Below are 17,938 nucleotides of genomic sequence, written 5' to 3' on the forward strand. Positions count from 1 at the left end.
ACTTTAAAAACCACAGATAAATGAATTTGTTTTAGGTGTAGTCTTGTGTGTAAGAAAATGACCTGTGTTCATTTGTAAATTATAATGGCACTAAAAGTAAATCTTAATTTCATATGTCTAATTTCATAGTACAAAGCTAAAGTTAAATCAGCTGCTACCTACAAGAAGTGATCAGGTGTCATTTAAGGTAACCACAATAATAATTTCACACATATAAAAGTACAAACAAAAAGCTAGTTGGCAGATTTTCCAGGTTGTGGTCAAGTCCATTTCTAAACACATATTTACATATGTAATCTATATGTCACTATGTTGTATACATGATCTAAAGATAATTTACTGTTTTCTAAAACAAAATTGTTCATTTATAACATTTATTCTTCATTTTCTCTGAAAGAAGTACTGTGCTAGACCTTATGTTGCTACAAAATGAATAGTATATATATATAATTCCTATTCTCAAATTTCTCTCAGTCTGGTAGGGAAGACAGATATGTGAAAGCCATCTGTAATACAAGATAAATCGTAGGGTATAGCATGTGTGTTTAAGTAAAAGTTGAGACAAATCTAAGCTCTGGTGAATAAATGATTAGTTCCAAGGGCAGAGTCATTTGTTGCATATGAATTGAGCACAAAGGGATTTATATATGTGTAAGATATGGAACATACATATGATATAGCCTGGCAATATTTGACATGTAGAGAATACATGAGATAATTTTTAAAAAACAAAGTAGTCTGTTGGAGAAAGGAATTTTTGGAAAAATGCTATGAGAGGAGAGATAATAAAGCTAGATATCAAAGGGTTTTTTGGTTTTGTTTTTTGAAGCTAGATATCACAGGGTTTTTTGGTTTTGTTTCCTTTTTTTTCTTAAATTGAGTGTCACAGGCTTTTACTTGACATTCCTCAGATAGGAATCTGTTGATCTTCAGAGATCTGAAGATCAGATCTTCAACTCTGGCAACTGGCTTTGAACCCAGGCCATGATAGGCTCTCTGGAAGTGTTTGTTAGATCATATGTGAATTCTATGACTTAGAGGTGTTGTTGGCCCTCTCAAAGGAACTTCTTCTCCAGGCAGAAACTGATAAATATTTTGGTGTGGGGTCCTGAAACAATGTTGACTGAAAGTCTTCTGGACAGAGGTGTTGGTTTCAGTCATAGCAATGTATGTGTCTGCTGTAGGAAGCAGCAGAAAGCAGTAAAGGAGACTTTGAGGTTTAAAGGGAATAGAAGAAAATCCCCAGTTGATTGAGGTCACAAAAGCCACAAAGATGTTGGAAGTTTGTGGAGTAATTAGGTGATTCTTTTATGAGAGTTTTATGGTCAGTAGCTTTGGGAAACAGTGGATAGCATGATCTACCTCCTTGAAGACTCTTAATACACGTTAGCTTTGAGAAATTCCATAGAAAAGAAATGAGTTTAGCTTAATGTTTCCCAATTTATTTGATCATGGAAATATCCCTCTACCCCAACACAACATCAATATCTCCCTGCAAAGTTCTGAGGAAACCTTGGGAGGTGGTAGCCCATTCAATTAAATGTAGAACTGCAGGTTATTTTGGTTTCATGAGCATTATCATGTTTATCCTTCTCCTTGCAGGACTTCATAATATTATCTTGTCTTAGTCTCAAATTAGTCTTTACTGCACAAAGTCAAGAAACTTGATTATAATATTTTCATCAAATTCTGCAACATGAATGACAATAAAGTCTACCTATTACATAGGCAAATGACAGAGTCCAGCACTATAGTAGACTTACTATGAAGTCAAGGATTATGTGTGGTCCCGTAGAGTAAATGTCCTATATGCAGCATCTATTATAAACATTTTACACAAATGTACTATACTATTGTTGCTTTAAAAAAAATTGAAACATTCACAGACTCATTTGTTCACAGTCCCAGTCCTCTTCCTCCAAATACATGTACTAATATAAAATTAAGAATATGAACATATAGAATATAAATAAAAATTCATATATATTCTAATTTATAGCCCTTTCTGTTTACTAGGAGAACCTGCCTGCCAATTCAGGAGACATAAGACATGTAGGTTTGATTACTGGGTTGGGATGATCCCTGGAGGAGGAAATGGCAACCCACTCCAGTATTCTTGCCTGGAGAATCCCATGGACAAAGGAGCCTGGTGGGCTACAGTCCTTAGCATTGCACAGAGTTGGACACAACTGAAGCAACTTAACACACACACAAAGGCTTTAAAAGACAATTGAATTATTATTTTTGACACAGGAGCCCACATCTTAATTTCTACTCTCTTTCCATTACTTTAAAGTCAAACCATTAAAGACTGAATGTCTCTTGAGTTATCTTTTAATGGGTTTTATTCTTTTGTTTCTAATATTCATTACCAGTACAAATCATTTTACATTTACATTCACAGTAGTTATCTTTAAAAACTATTGTGTTGAAAATTTAGTTTCTTGAATAACTTTGAAGATATTTCATTTGTATAACAAAATGATCATATCCATTTAAAAGGTCTCTTTCATTGGGCTTTTTGGTACAGACATGGGTTTTCACTGAGCATGTCTATATATAACTGCCCTGCAGAATCCAAATGCCTCCCTTTTGATATACTTAGTTCCTGACTACCTAAAAAATAATGTTTTTGTGTACAAATTAAGAAAACGCCTAACTTTCAAGTTAACATTTTTTCAGTACTCTAACATGCCACTTCATAAGCTGTATAAAAGTCAAATAATAGTCACAATTTATGTCAGTAACACAGTTTTTTAATTTGTTTTTCTTTTCTCTTTCTTTTAAAATTGTTCTTAATAATTAATGAAAGATAAAATGCTGGCTTGGTTTAAAAATATGTTTATATATATATTTTTTACTTATATAATTAAACTTTTATTTAACTCCATACAGAAGAGAAGAAAGCTAAGACTAGAGAAAAGATTGAAGAAAAGATTAAAAAGGAAGTGAAAGGTGTGAAACAGGAGAAGGTGAAGCAAACAACTACTAAAGTAAAAGAAGTACAGAAAACCTCACCCAAACCTAAAAAGGACGAGAAAGATGCTGCAGCCATGTCCAAGCATGAACAGAAAGGTAAACATTCAGAGGAGGCGGCCAGAGGTTCTAAGAGAGTGTGGGGCAAGAAACAGATGCAGTGAAATTAAAACCTGAAAAAGATGAAGATCAGACTTAAGAAGGGAGTAAAAGATGTGTATAAGTGAATATACCTGAAAGGAAATACAATAATTGGGGAATTAAATTTTATTTATAGAAACACTAAACTGTGTTCACATATTTAAAGATGCGTGTTGAAGCATTTTTAAAAGAGAATTTGAGTTAGTATCTGAATTTATTTAAAGGACACATACTCTTTGTCCTTTGTGTACTCTTTGAAGAACAACCATCCAGGAAAATGACAGCAATTTTATTAAAAGGTATATCTTCAAATCATATAGAATAAGTATCGTATCCATACATTCCTGTAGCTCTGCAAGAGCACATAATTCAGAAGATACATTGAATTATTAAATCCATTTTGTACAATGACTAAATTTATGACCTTAGAAAACTTTGTATCTTACATATAGTGCTGCTTTTCAGTAAGATTGATGTCACACTTACATCCATACTTCACAGAAATAGAGCAATTAAATGAAGGTAGAATGTAAACTTGACATTCTTTAAAGAAAGGTGTTTGTAAACATAAAAGGGTGGAGTTTTAAGAGGTTCGCTGAGGACCTTATTGTCAAACATCTCCAGCCCTTGTTGAATCTTTCCTTGCCTAAATCCACTCCTGGTTGCAAGTTGGTACACAGTCTTGAGCTTCCCCACACAGATTGTGGTATCTTCTCTGTGCAGACTATTCCTATCAATGTTTTTTAAACATTAAAATGTTTTCCTTATTCTGATAGCTTTAATAATTTTAGTTGAGGGCTAAAGTTATAAGATTTGCATTTAAAAAGTTAAAAATGTCGTTACTGAGTAAGCTATTTGGACAATGAAACTGAAAATAAGTTTTCCTACTATAAGGTACAAGATATGGAATTTGAGAACCATACATAAAGGTGAAATTATATGGTATTTGTCTTTGTAATCTACTCTCATATTTTATCTCTGAATCACTTTTTTCCCTGAATGCAAAAGTAATATTTGGAAATGTTTGTTTATATGAAGGAAAAGGTATATTTTTTGAAAATATATTTTGAAAAGGAAAAAAGAAAGAAAAAGTGTTTTGTTTTGTTTTTTTAGTAAATAACCAATTTTTGTATTTAAGTAATTTTGTTTCAAAGTAATATTTAAAGAGGCTTCCCTAATAGCTCAGTTGATAAAGAATCTGCCTGCAATGCAGGTGACCCCAGTCCAATTCCTGGTTCAGGAAGATTCACTGGAGAAGGGATAGGCTACCCACTCCAGTATTCTTGGGCTTCCCTTGTGGCTCACCTGGTAAAGGATCCACCTACAATGCAGGAGACATGAGTGAAATTAAATCGTTGAAGCCCAAAGCCTTTCTTCAATTTTAAAGATGATTATATTGCCTTGAATCAATTAAAAAATTAATTATCATCTCTAGCAAAGCTGTATGTTTTTTACGCAATATTTTGGGTAGAAAAATATAGCAAATAAAGAAAAAATATTTTGAATGGACTATTTTATTGTGATAGACAGGAAAATTAATCTTCTGATTCACTAATATGCTTATTTAAAATTATTATAAAAATCCTAAAATACTTTGCATTGTAGATTGTCTTTTCAAAAAGAAAATAATCACAAAAACAAAAGAATCACATGAAACTGATTAAATGTACCAAGCATATTTTTATTTTTTGCCCATTAATACAGCATGTAAAAATTCATTCCATTTATATATGGGAGTACCAAAATACTCATCTAGCAACTAAGAATACGAATACACTTTTCAATGTTCATTTTTAGTATCTTACTTATTTAGGGTACATATTCTATTGATGGGGACTCATCACTAAAATATTTCCAAATGATATCTATTTTCTGGGTCACATATATTGTATTTTATTCCTACAGTAACCAGAATTATTGAAGATAGCATTATATTACCTTTCCATTTTCAATCTACTAATTTCATTTTCACATAAAAGAACTATTTATCTATTAAAAGGATGTTCAACTATCACTTAAGACTTAGAAATAAAAGCACAAATGTGATTTTATCAGCTAAACAAATGCCTTTGCTAAACTCAGGCTCTCTATTGAGAAGAGCTGCCATCTCAATTAGATAAATGTATTATTAGGTAAATAATGGAAATTTTACCTGTAAAGGCTTATCAGATATATAAATATATCATTTAAGAAATTAAGTTATGATTTAAGAGCATTTGTTTTTAAAATAATTGCATTATAGTTTTAACTCAACCATGATAAAGACATAGTGTTTTCTAAATTATCTGCTTGTGAGGTGGCTTTGATTTTGAGACTTGTATTGATTTTGATTCAGTAAAATAGTTATTTCTCATTTAGGCAAAGGATTGGTTATTTGCTTAGCTTGAGTTAGACCTAATGAATTTGATTCATTTCTTGCATATAGATCTCTAATAGTGCTTTTTAAATAAATAGGTTCTCTAGGTCTTTTATTCACTAGACACAGATTTTTATGTGTAGCAAATTATTTAATTATATAGTATACATGCATATATATTCATACATGGTTCTAAAGCATCAGGAATAAGATTTTTATATATATATATATGTACATGCCTATTCTAAACTTAAAACACACTCTTGCTGCTGAGTCACGTCAGTCGTGTCCGACTCTGTGCGACCCCATAGATGGCAGCCCACCAGGCTCCCCCATCCCTGGGATTCTCCAGGCAAGAACACTGGAGTGGGTTGCCATTTCCTTCTCCAATGCATGAAAGTGAAAAGTGAAAGTGAAGTCGCTCAGTCGTGTCCGACCCTCAGCAACCCCATGGACTGCAGCCTTCCAGGCTCCTCCATCCATGGGATTTTCCAGGCAAGAGTGCTGGAGTGGGGTGCCATTGCCTTCTCCGAAACACACTCTTATGCACTACATAATCTGTTTTTTATGGACCAATCTGTTTTAAAAAGTAGGATAAGAAGGGTCAGCGTGATCAAGCATTGCTCTCTGATTTTCTCATAGGCTATGGCAAATTTGTGGGGTAGGAAAAATCAAACCTCCCCACTGCTATGCTCTCTCTCTCTTTTCTTCCTTCTTCTTACTTTTTTAAACAACTATTCACGGCAGGCAGAGAAATTGTAGCTAATGTGAATCTGCCGTAGAGCACCAGACCACATATGCCCCACTCTCATTAGAGGTTTTCTAAAATTTCTTTTCTGTTAACATTCTGCACCCTGAATGCATTTTCTCTCAGCTGCTACTCCACAGGGAACAACCAACAAGGCAGCCGCTGAATGACATCTATCACTGCTCCCTGAGGATCGGGAAGGGGAGAGATGGCAGCATGTGGTATTCCTAGAAAGATGTTCATTTGGAGGAAAAAAAAAAACTAAGAAGGGATGAGGAGATACAAAATTACCTTATGTGAATGACTGTCACATAACAATGAAAGAATGGTAGAACAGTTCAGATTTTCTTTAGGAAAAAAAATGACCTGTTTTAACATTTGAGTTGGATTTAAAGAAGCATTTCTATAAAATGAAGTTTCCAAATTCAGGATGGCCTGGATTCACTTTATCCTCAGACAGGTGAAGCAAACACACTGGGGGCTGCCCGACATATACCTGTCTAGAATTCTTACATGCTGTTAAGGTCAGCACACAGGACAGGTGGAAGGGAGCATCTTAATTTAAAATATTTAAAATGTCTTAACTTTGGGAATTCCCTGGTGGTCCAGTGACTAGGACTTCATGCTTCCATTGTAGGGGGCACAGGTTCTTTCCCTAGTGGGGGCACTAAAACCCTGCATGCCACAAAGTGTGGCCAAAAAAAATTCTTAACTTTAAATATTGTAAAAATACTTTCATCTTCTTATTGATATGCTGGTGCCATTAAAATGCAACATCACAGCATCAGTTAAATATAATAGAAACCTCCTATGTGGTATAACCAAAATAATTTTCTAGATTAAAAAAAATTAACCTTCTTGAATTCATAAGAGATTTTCTTTTTCAAATTGGAAGCATGTAGGACTACTGGTGCATTAATTAAATAAATGGCTTTTGGATCCAGAAAATAGTAGCATAAGAAATACAAACATTTTACTTAGGTAATAATATGACATATAGCTTCATTACACTGTCAGCATTCAGTTAAAGAAGACTCTCTGAAGCATGAAGATTTTAGTTAATTCAATAAACTAGTCCACCTGTTATGTATACAAAACAGCCTATCACAGCTTGGGGCCAAGCACCATATTTCATTTGGGGGGTGTCCAAACCCTTCAAATTGCAAGAATTCCCTGCATTCTAAACTTCCAAGATACATACTTTCTCCATTGTTGTCGCTGAGGGCTTTAGAGACACTAGAAATGATTGTCAAAAAAGACATTTTGAATGATTTTAGTTATTCCAAAAGTGTGGTCTAATCTGATTCCTGTGGGAAGTTGGTTAAAAATGCATATTCCTAGGGTCCAGACCCCATCAAATTGTAGGGTTTTTGTTTTTTGGGGTTTTTTTTCCCTTGGCCTGACTGTGCCAAGAAATCTGCATTTTAACAAAGTCCTCATCTTTTTGTACTTAAATTGCCCTTTGAGAACCACTTCTTGAGATGTAGAAAGGACAATCTAAAATGATCAGTCACATTAACTACTGAAAGAGGAAAGCCTGCCAATTTTAGGAACTCCTCACTTCCCAACCTCAAGCTTGCAATTTAAGGGAAATGCACTTTTCATCTTAGAGTCAAATGGCTCACTCTACAATTTCACTAAGGAAAAGGGTTATACCCAGAAAAGGGGAAATTCCCTCTACCTTAATCTTCTCTGCTTTATCATAGGATTACCTGGTCCTGGGATGAGAATCCCCTGTTATTACTGTCAGTACATCCAAGAACAAATAGATTCTTGGACTGATCTGAGAGCTAGCTCCCTCCCACTACCCACCTCACTGGTGATTGTTGATGGATTTCAGCAATCAAAATCCATGCAAATTTTTGAAACTTTATGAGTTTTGGCCTACTCATTTAGGTACTAATGAAAAGAATTATATTTTTGCATCTTCTGCAGTAGGTGCATTTATTTTTTTTCAAATACCTAGCGGAGTCTCATAATAAAATGGACTACTCTAAAAATACTGTAAAACTCTAAAAACAATGAGTTTTACAAAAATCCTTTTGTGGGGTATTTATATAGTAATGTTTCATTATTTCATAGGTCTGATATATCAATATGTAATTTAAAGCACCTAAGGGTATGTCATGTTGCATAAATTTAATAAACTCTCTTGATACTAAAGCTGCCTTTGGATTTATTGAATTAATAAGACACCTATTTAAAAACATTAAAATGTAAATCATTTTGAACAAGATTCATTTAATAATCTGCAAGCTTTAAAGAAGATACAGTAAGCTTAGGCAGTGATTCATCAACTGAAATTTGGATTGGAATGACTTCAAGCAGAATCTAAAGTTATGTGAAAATTTAAAGTTCAGTGCAATGTCTTTAATTTAGAAGGAAACAAAAAAGAACTTCTGAAATTCTTTTTGACAAAGTCTGCCCTAAAAGCTCAAATCTGTGCTTTTCTTGACTTTTCCCAGGGCTGATAAACTAATCAAGATTATAAGATGATCCTCTGATAAAGATTACCCAGTCAGTTACCTTAAGAATGGTTCTGTTTGGTGCTGTTAAGGTTGTTCTCCTGAATTTACTCTTCTAATTGAAAAAAATCTCTATGTAGAAGACCTGACAGATTGCAAAGGTGTTAACCCTCATGCTTCCTTTTCAAGAAACATTCTGCAGCTTCATTTAGACAATCAGGTGAAGGGTTGGGAGTGAGTATTTGATAAAACATTCCAAGTTTCTTGTGAAACTTCTGTTTCATTATTTGGAAGTATATATGTAAACATTGGGAAAAGTTGCTTAAATATGATGATTCATAATAAATTTGATGAAAAAGGTTTTGATCTTTAAAAACAACCACTATATATATCACTATGAACTAGTCTGTTTCAATTTTTAAGGGTATTCTTTTTGTATGGAATAAATGAAAACATGTTTATTATTATTTCTTTGTGTTCATATGTGTGCAAATTATTCCTTCACCTAAAATATTGTAGTAACTAAAATAGAATTATGCTACTTTGTTTTGTTAAGGCATTTCTCCCTAGAAAAAAAGAAAGGTATTGATGACATTTTTTTCATTGTTTTTTTTTCTTTCTACTTTTGTCAGATCAGTATGCATTCTGTCGATATATGATTGACATATTTGTCCATGGGGACTTAAAACCAGGTATTCCAAATAATCCTTGTTATTTGTCTGTTTTAACAGTCTTTGCTTTCAAGATTGTTTGTTTTATATGTACTAAACTGTTATTTTAATTTTTTTAAAAAAATTGCATAATGCATGTGTAGATTTAGAGTAAATTGATAAAAGCCAGAAGTAATAACTGGCATTAGGGCCTTTATTTTTACTTGCTATGACTGCATGGGCTATTGCAAATGAAGTCTATTGAAAGCAAAAAAAGTGCTAATATCTTTATGTACAAAAAAATGCTAATATCTCCAATAATATCTTCAAGTGAAGGGTTGAATCATCTTAGTCTCAGTAAACTTAGAATAAAAGACCTGTGACAATGAAAGCATTCTTTTTTTTAGACTTGAACAGAATAAATATTAAAATCCATCATATTTCAAATATTGAATCTTTTTTTCAAAACTTTTTGATTTTCTCACTTGCAAATGACCTTAGTTAACCACTTCAGAGAACTACTATTGATGGAGACAGTCAACCTTGGAGTTAATAGTCAGCAATGGGGAAGTCTTTTTACCTAAAGGAATGTATCTATCATCTCTCCTGTCTTTAAATGTTGCCCAGAGTATACAGAGGAATTCTTTGTTGCTGTTGGTTAGTCACTATGTTGTGTCTGACTCTTTTATGACCTTGTAGACTATAGCCTGCCAGGCTCCTCGGTCCATAGAATTTTCCAGATACGAATACTGGAGTGGGTTACCATTTCTTTATCCAAGGCATCTTCCTGACCCACGGATCGAGCCCACATCTGCTACACTGCAGACGGATTCTTCATCACTGAGCCCCGAGGGAAACCCCATAGTATATCCTACAATGGTATTAAAGTACTAGTCGCTCAGTCCTCTCACACTCTTTGCTATCCCAAGGACTATAGGCCACCAGGCTCCTCTGTGCATGGGATTCTCCAGGCAAGAATACTGGAGTAGGTAGCTATTCTCTTCTCCAGGGGATCTTCCCAACCCAGGAATTGAACCCCCAGCTCCTGCACTGGCAGGTGGATTCTTTACCACTGAGCCACCTGGGAAGCCCCAAGGGATTCTTTACTAACATCTTAATTAAGAATTAGTGACTTAATTGCTTGTACTCTGTCTTTTCAGATTTAAAAACTGACAGTACTATGTTCATGTTTGGGGAAACATTTCTAGGAAGATGGCATTGTTAAGGAAGGAACTAATTTACATTAGAATAATTAAGGCTGATTGTTTAAAGCAAACTGCATTTTGTTTTCTTCACTATTTTTATAGAAATCTTTCTAAAATGTACAATTATAATTCATGCATATAAGGACAAACAGGCATGTTATACCTAAAAAAAATATATATGAAACATCTAGGTCCTTGAACATTAGAAGATCATGAGAACTTAAGCTCTCAGGAATATAGTTAATTTTAGTACCTTATTCAAGTTAATGTCCTTCTTCACTTCCTTTTTTATTTTCGTATCCTTTTTTCACTTTCTTATTGGGTTAGAAACTGAAACGAAAAAATACTGAAAAATACAATTACTTATTTTGTAAAAATGAGTAGTGTTAACATATGTGATAATATCATAATAAAATTAGAAATATTGAGGAAAGTAGTTTAATATAGTGAAAAGAGAGAGCTTTGGACACAAGTAGAGATATCATTCTTGACTCCATTCCTTTTTATCAGCAAATTGTTGAACTTCATTTGATCTTCAAGGCTCATATATTTAAAATTAGGATTACGTAACAAACTTACAAAGTTGTTGGTAGAACATCTAATAGATGCACAACAAAGTACTTTTTTCTATAATACATTTATTTCACCCCAGCCTGTCTGGGCAAGCATTCCACATAAAGGGAACATATCAACATTGACAAGTCTCTGTCTCTAAACCATTAACTCAATCTTTAAGCAGTAGACTGTTGCCCATTTTATTCAGCTGTGATAGTTTAAGAAACTTTACTATACTTTGCTTTTTTAAGAGACTGAATCTTGAAGATATCAGTTAGCTATTTACTTACACACAAAATGAATCTACACTGTTGACGAGTATGAGTTTTTAAGTACCATCATCTGAAGAAAATGTGTTCTTTATTCCATTGAAATTATTTGTAGGAGCTACTAATTGATTATAAAACACAATTTCTAAGAAAATCACAAGAAGCAGATAACTGTGGGGTATCCAGTCAGTGAGAGATGTTAACAGTTTTGTAATCACAATGCCATTTGTGTCTCTCTGAAAATTCAACAATGTGTTAAGATCAGAAGGAGCAGTAAAACCGTCTCTTCTTGAGTTAAGGAGAATTTTGTTGTTGTTGGGGAGGAAGGAAACTTTCCTTTACTGTCCTAGGCTCTTCTAGCTGCTATAACAATTGAATTGACATGAGAGAGATCAAAAGGAGAAAATCAAATTTAATTTCATAAACATAGGAAGTCTACAATGAAGTATATATTGCTATCCTGAACTAAGAAATGAAATAGGCACCCAAGGCTCTGAAGGACAGGAGAGTAATTCACAAGACAATATTAAAAAGAGTAGATATTAGGCAGTTCAATGTTTGCCCTGACATACAGATGGGGCCACCTAGATAAAATTTTGGTAATAAGTTTTCTTTTTCCTGTGAAAACCCTCCAGTTTAATTCCTTGTAGATAGTTACGGGAGGGGAAGTAGTTTCTCTTGAGGTTGTAGGATCTCTGTTGTCCTTGCTCAAAATAATCCACAAGTCAAAGTGGCACATCTTGAAGAGGTCTGTACTGAATCCCCAGGGTTCCCTTCTTTGGAACTTCCCCAGGAAGTTTCCCAGTTCAGAATTTGAGTTGGTAGATTGCTGTATCTCTCTGAACCAGTCTCAGTATTGAAAATAGGTCATCTTGGTTAAAGTTGTATCCTGTTCCATGAGGCACTGATAACAGGTGGGCTCCCAAAGTTAGGCCTATGGTGCAAGCAGTCAGGTTTTTAATAAGAGACATTTATGTGGAAACAAAAGAAAAGTAATGGTTAGTAATTGGAGTAGACTGTACTCAGTTTCTGAACTCCAACTCCAGTTGAGAAAGTTTCTAGATGTCCAACTTGAAGCATTTTAAGAGGGAGCAGGGACAGGCAGTGACAATCTGATGGATTTTTCAGGTTTGCAGTTTGAATATATCTAGTGATCTTTCTGATTGGCCCTAGCAACAGGCATGAAGATTATCTGTATATGAGCTGTTATGGTGATTTCTCTGAAGTTTATATCAAGTTGTCCAACTTTAGTGTGCATGTCTTTGGAAAATGGGCAGTTTTCGTTCTCAATGATTTCAAGTCAAAAGAGTGGAAGAAAAGTTGGAAAACTTAATTTGGAGAACTGTTGCCAAATATTGGTGAAAACTGGAAGAATTCAGGAGTCAAGTTTATAGGTAGAAAACAAAACCTCAAAAGACAATGGACAGTAGTAGAATCTAATACCCACAAAAGTATATTACTGAAACATAATTTTTCTCTGTAAAAATCATTCTCATATCTATCAAATATTGCCAAATTAAGACTACTCTCTTTGCAAAGTAAGTCATTTCAATAAATTTGGCCCAATTATGTATATAAGTACAGTAAGAACAGTGATTGATCATATAGATCAATCATCATCTTACATTGTTTTTCTGACAAATTTAGTATAATAGTATAACAAATGTATAATATGATGCTTAATGCTGATAACTCTAAAGACATGTATGTATTAATTAAATTACAAACTTAAACTTTTATTTACCAAAAATTATAGTAGCTGCTGTGAACCTGAAAAACATTTGAGTTAGTTTCTACTGTATCTTTGAAAACATACTTAATTTGTATAGTGTTTGTTTTAATTTTTATTTTTAATTAGAAAGTAATTGCTTTACAATGTTGTGCTGGTTTTTGCTATGCTTGTTTGTGTTTAAGCCAGTTAAATTGAACTCTTTTATAATTAAGTTTAGTAAATACTATTCAGAAGTAGAAAAATACCATGTCTGTAATGTACATACATATAGATGGAAATGAAAAAGAGACCTTATGATTTTCATTAAAACATTTTTTGAACAATAATTTTGGACAAGGGTGCTTATATAGCAATTCATATTTTAAAAGCCCGTTCTATTTTTTAAACAATTGAGTATTAAGATTTGGAGATGGTCTAGATACAAGTTCCTACAGAGATTACAAGACTTTTGCAGGGGAGCTAAGGAGATCTATGAAGAGAAATGGGTGGAATGTGAATTTCCTCTAGAACTGAATTTCCAATTTTGCAAAGATTTGTAAGATCAAAGGCTGATCAACCGTCGAACTACATCATCCTCAATTTGCTTCTTTATGTCAGGCAGACTTCTAACTTTGTTTTAAATAAAAATATTTATATGTTCTTCTCAGGCAGTTTTGTTGGCATGTTCAATTAATATTGCTTGAAGGGCAGATTTATGCGCTTTCTGTTTTACAAAACGAGTTAAAGGAAACATTCCCCAGTGAGATACAATGTCCATCCCCATTATACAGTCAAGAGAAAGAGATACAATAACGATATATAAAGCCTGTTCAGATTTATCAGTTCTCTTATAAATTTTTATCTTAATTCCATTAACTCTTATGTTACTAATTATAGCCTCCATTAGGATTTCATGAATAAATTTTAGTTCTACAGTACTGGGTAGGGGAAGTTGTCCCAGCCAGACATAATATCTATTCCCATATAACATCCAGGTAACGTTGCCATTACTTCTTTACATAAAGCTTGTTTAAACATTCATATTTTTATAATCTTATCAACTCTTACATTTCTGTATCCTTTCAATCTAATTATAGCCCAAGTCAGAGGCTTTACCAGTGGGTATTGGTACCAGTTCATGGGGTTCCCATATCAAGGGTTTCCTGGAAACTTCTATTTTCTATCCCCAGACCATTTGAGTCATCTTTCTGCAGAAGGCTTTGGGCCCCCAGTGAGGGGTTAAGCCAAGGAATCCTGGTTCCTTTGTCAATCTTTAATTTGATTAACTGGCTGGTTGCCCCTAGTGATTGTTGATCAGATTTCTCACAGTAATCTCTGCCTTTCAGCTTTTTAAATTTCTCCAAACTGGGATAAACAGATGAACCTGTCTGGATTTCTTTAACGTTGCTGGATGAAAAGGGGGACATTCAAGCCCACCCAGCCTTTGGTAGCTATATGAAAACCTTTATGGTAAACATATCAATGTCTGTTTTATTCATCCTGATGCTGATGGCCTTATTAAAGGTTCAGGATATTGTTCTACCTGTCCAAAAAGAATTTTGGACAAGGAATGCAAAGGAAAACACACACACACAGAGAGGCATAAAGAGAAACAAGAAAGCTGTTTATTAAGAAGCTAAAATATGCACTCAGAAAAGGATGTGGGTGTGCTTGCAAATGAGGAGTGCCCCTCAGGTTTTCTGATTACCCTTTTTATTTCATCTTAGCCTTTGAATAGTCATGAGTTTTTTCTATTAGATGCAGAATATTCATTGATGGGGCTTCCCTGGTGGCTCAGATGGTAAGGAATCCGCCTGCAATGTGGGAGACCTAGGTTCAATCCCCAGGTTGGGAAGATCCCCTGGAGGAGGGCATGGCAACCTACTCCAGTATTCTTGTCTGGAGAATCCCCATGGATAGAGGAGCCTGTCAGGCTATAGTCCATGGGGTCACAAAGCATCGGACATGACAGCGATTAAGCACAGCACACATTCATTGATAAGAAAGTGAAAGCCAGGTGATTATCTTATTTACTTATATCAGCTTTGGTTCTTGTGCACTGGACTCCTGAAGCCACCACACACCCATGCTGAGAGCTATTTTCCCTTAAGTTTTCCCTTACCAGTTAGGTACTACACCTGGAATGTTGTATAGTGGTCATAGGAAGCCTGAGCATTTTTATTGAGCATGCTTGGCCATGCTTTGTGGGTTTTATGATCAGGGTTCCCTATTTAGATATCACAAGTTTAATCAAAGTCTAATTTATGTTTTGTTGCTGATGCCATTCCTCAGTGGCTTTGCCTTTTTGCCTAATGACTACACATGAGTGTTACTGGAAGGTTGGTTCTTGTTTCATTGCAGAAAGAATTCAAAGATGAGACAGGGAGGTCAAGAAAGCAAAGCGAGGATTTATCTAAGGGATATTATACTCTTAAAGAGATAACAGACAGTATAAGTTGAGTAGCTGCGCTGTTCACGAGATGTGTGGTTTCCTGCCCTTTGGCCCATATACCCCATTCTCTGTTTGTATCTAGCTTTCTGCCTGCTCTAACATTCCACCTTCAAGGAGTCTGAGCCCTCAAAATCTTTTAATGAGCAAAGGGTCAATAGTCCATCTCCTGTAACTGCTTCAAGCTGAGTGTGGGCATTGTCTCTACCTTTGGGTGCAGATCTCCTTGGTATCTGTCAGAGATAGGGGTATTGGTGATGTTTACAGTATTGGAGATGGAAAGTGGGGAACAGAAGGAGGCAGCAACCTTGTGCAGTGTATGTGGATAGTTCTCAGCTTCGGGTAGGATAGGTTGAAATTCCTGCATCATCATTTGAAATTGGAATTTTCTGAAGCCATGGGGTTTCTGAAGCACCTCCGGTTTCAATACAGCAGCTATTAATAGGGAGAAATGGGACTATATTTGAGTATAGTTATTAGTTATATTAAACATTTTATTGTTGTTCAGTCACTAAGCCACGTCTAACTCTTTGTGATCCCATGGACAACAGCATGCCAGACTCATCTGTCCTCCACTATTTCTCAGAGTTTGCTCCAATTCATGTCCATTGAGTTGATGATACTATCTAACCATCTCATCTTCTGCCACCTATTCTCCTTTTGCTTTCAGTCTTTCCCAGCATCAGGGTCTTTTCCAGTGAGTTGACTGTTTGCATCATGCGGCCAAAGTATTGGATTCCGATTCCATTGGAGCTTCAGCTTCAGCATCAGTCCTTCCAATGAATATTAAGTGTTGATTTCCTTTAGGATTAACTGGTTTGATCTCTTTCCTGTCCAAGGGACTCTCAAGAGTCTTCTCCAGCACCACAATTTAAAAGCATTTATTCTTTAGTTCTCACCCTTCTTTATAATCCAACTCTCACATACATACATGACTACTGGAAAAACAATGGCTTTGACTATACAGACCTTTGTCTGCAAAGTGACATGTCTGCTTTTTAATACAGTGTAGGTTTGTCATAGCTTTCCTTCCAAGGAGCAAGCATCTTTTAATTTCATGACTGAAGTCACTATCCTCAGTGATCTTGGAGCCCAAGAAAATAAAATCTGTCACTGCTTCCACTTTTCCCCTTCTATTTGCCATGAAGTGATGGGACCAAATGCCATGATCTTAGGTTTTCTGAATGTTGAGTTTTAAGCCAGCTTCTTCACTCTCCTCTTTCACCTTCATCAGGAGGCTCTTTAGTTCCTCTTCATTTTCTGCCATTAGAATGGTATCATCTGTATATCTGAGATGTTATTTCTCAAATAAAATCTATCATTTCTCCCAGCAATCTTGATTCCAGCTTGTGATTCATCCAGTCTGGCATTTCACATGATGTATTCTGGATATAAGTTAAATAAGCACACAGACAATATACAGCCATGTCATACTCCTTTCCCAGTTGGGACCAGTCAGTTTTTCCATGTCCAATTCTAACTGTTGCTTCTTTACCTGCATATAGGTTTCTCAGGAGATAGGTAAACTGGTCTGGTATGTGCATCTCTTTAAGAATTTCCCACAGTATGTTGTTATCCCCGCAGTCAAAGGCTTTAGCATAGTCAATGAAGCAGAAGTAGATGTTTTTCTGTAATTCCCTTGCTTTCTCAAAACTGAAACTCACAACAGAAGCATAATAATAGTTAGAATAGTCTAGAATATTATCTAATCTCTATTCTGGCCTTGTCTTGTTATTATGCTTTTATTGTGAGTTTCAGTTTTCTTTATTTCAGTGACTAGATTCTTCCATCAGATAGTGATATTCCCCACATATTGGATATGAGCACTCTGGTTGGTGTCTGTCACTTACCTGTGATTAATGAAAATTAGGGTGGTAAATGAGAACCCAGCATACATTTCTGTTAATTCCATCAGGTTCCTCAAGGAGGCAGGGACTCCTGAAAGACTTAGGTCCTCTGGGGAGGTGTGGTTGTGGGCACAGATCCAACAGTCAAATGACTCAGTACCTTTAGCAATGGCATTCATAGTGTCAGATGGTGAATGTTCGTAAGCTGAGCTATGATGATGTGAACAACAAGAAGGACCCTTCAGATGGATGTGGACTCTGGTAATTCCCTGAGGCCCACCTGCTACTTCCTGGAGGGGACAAAGAAGCTCTGACTGCATGGGACTGCTGCTGCTAAGTCGCTTCAGTTGTGTCCGACTCTGTGTGACCCCATAGATGGCAGCCCACCAGGCTCCCCCGTCCCTGGGATTCTCCAGGCAAGAACACTGGAGTGGGTTGCCATTTCCTTCTCCAATGCATGAAAGTGAAAATTGAAAGGGAAGTCGCTCAGCCGTGTCTGACTCTAGGGACCCCATGGACTGTAGCCCACCAGGCTCCTCCATCCATGGGATTTTCCAGGCAGGAGT

At 35.4% G+C, this 17,938-nt stretch overlaps 1 protein-coding gene across 41 annotated transcripts in view; it reads left to right on the forward strand.

Moving 5' to 3' along the window:
• Positions 1–17,938, forward strand: part of TRDN (triadin) — a 414,851-nt gene that overhangs the window by 137,585 nt on the left and 259,328 nt on the right. For 39 of the 41 annotated variants that reach the window (XM_055535006.1, XM_055535009.1, XM_055535017.1 and 36 more), the window contains exons 8-9: positions 2,896–3,075; positions 9,319–9,378. In XM_055535006.1, the coding sequence (XP_055390981.1) occupies positions 2,896–3,075; positions 9,319–9,378 (240 nt within the window). The remainder of the gene's footprint in view (positions 1–2,895; positions 3,076–9,318; positions 9,379–17,938) is intronic. The other 2 variants (XM_055535018.1, XM_055535007.1) reach the window with 1 other exon arrangement.

Source organism: Bubalus kerabau, chromosome 9, assembly GCF_029407905.1.
Source record: "Bubalus kerabau isolate K-KA32 ecotype Philippines breed swamp buffalo chromosome 9, PCC_UOA_SB_1v2, whole genome shotgun sequence".
Taxonomy (NCBI): domain Eukaryota; kingdom Metazoa; phylum Chordata; class Mammalia; order Artiodactyla; family Bovidae; genus Bubalus; species Bubalus kerabau.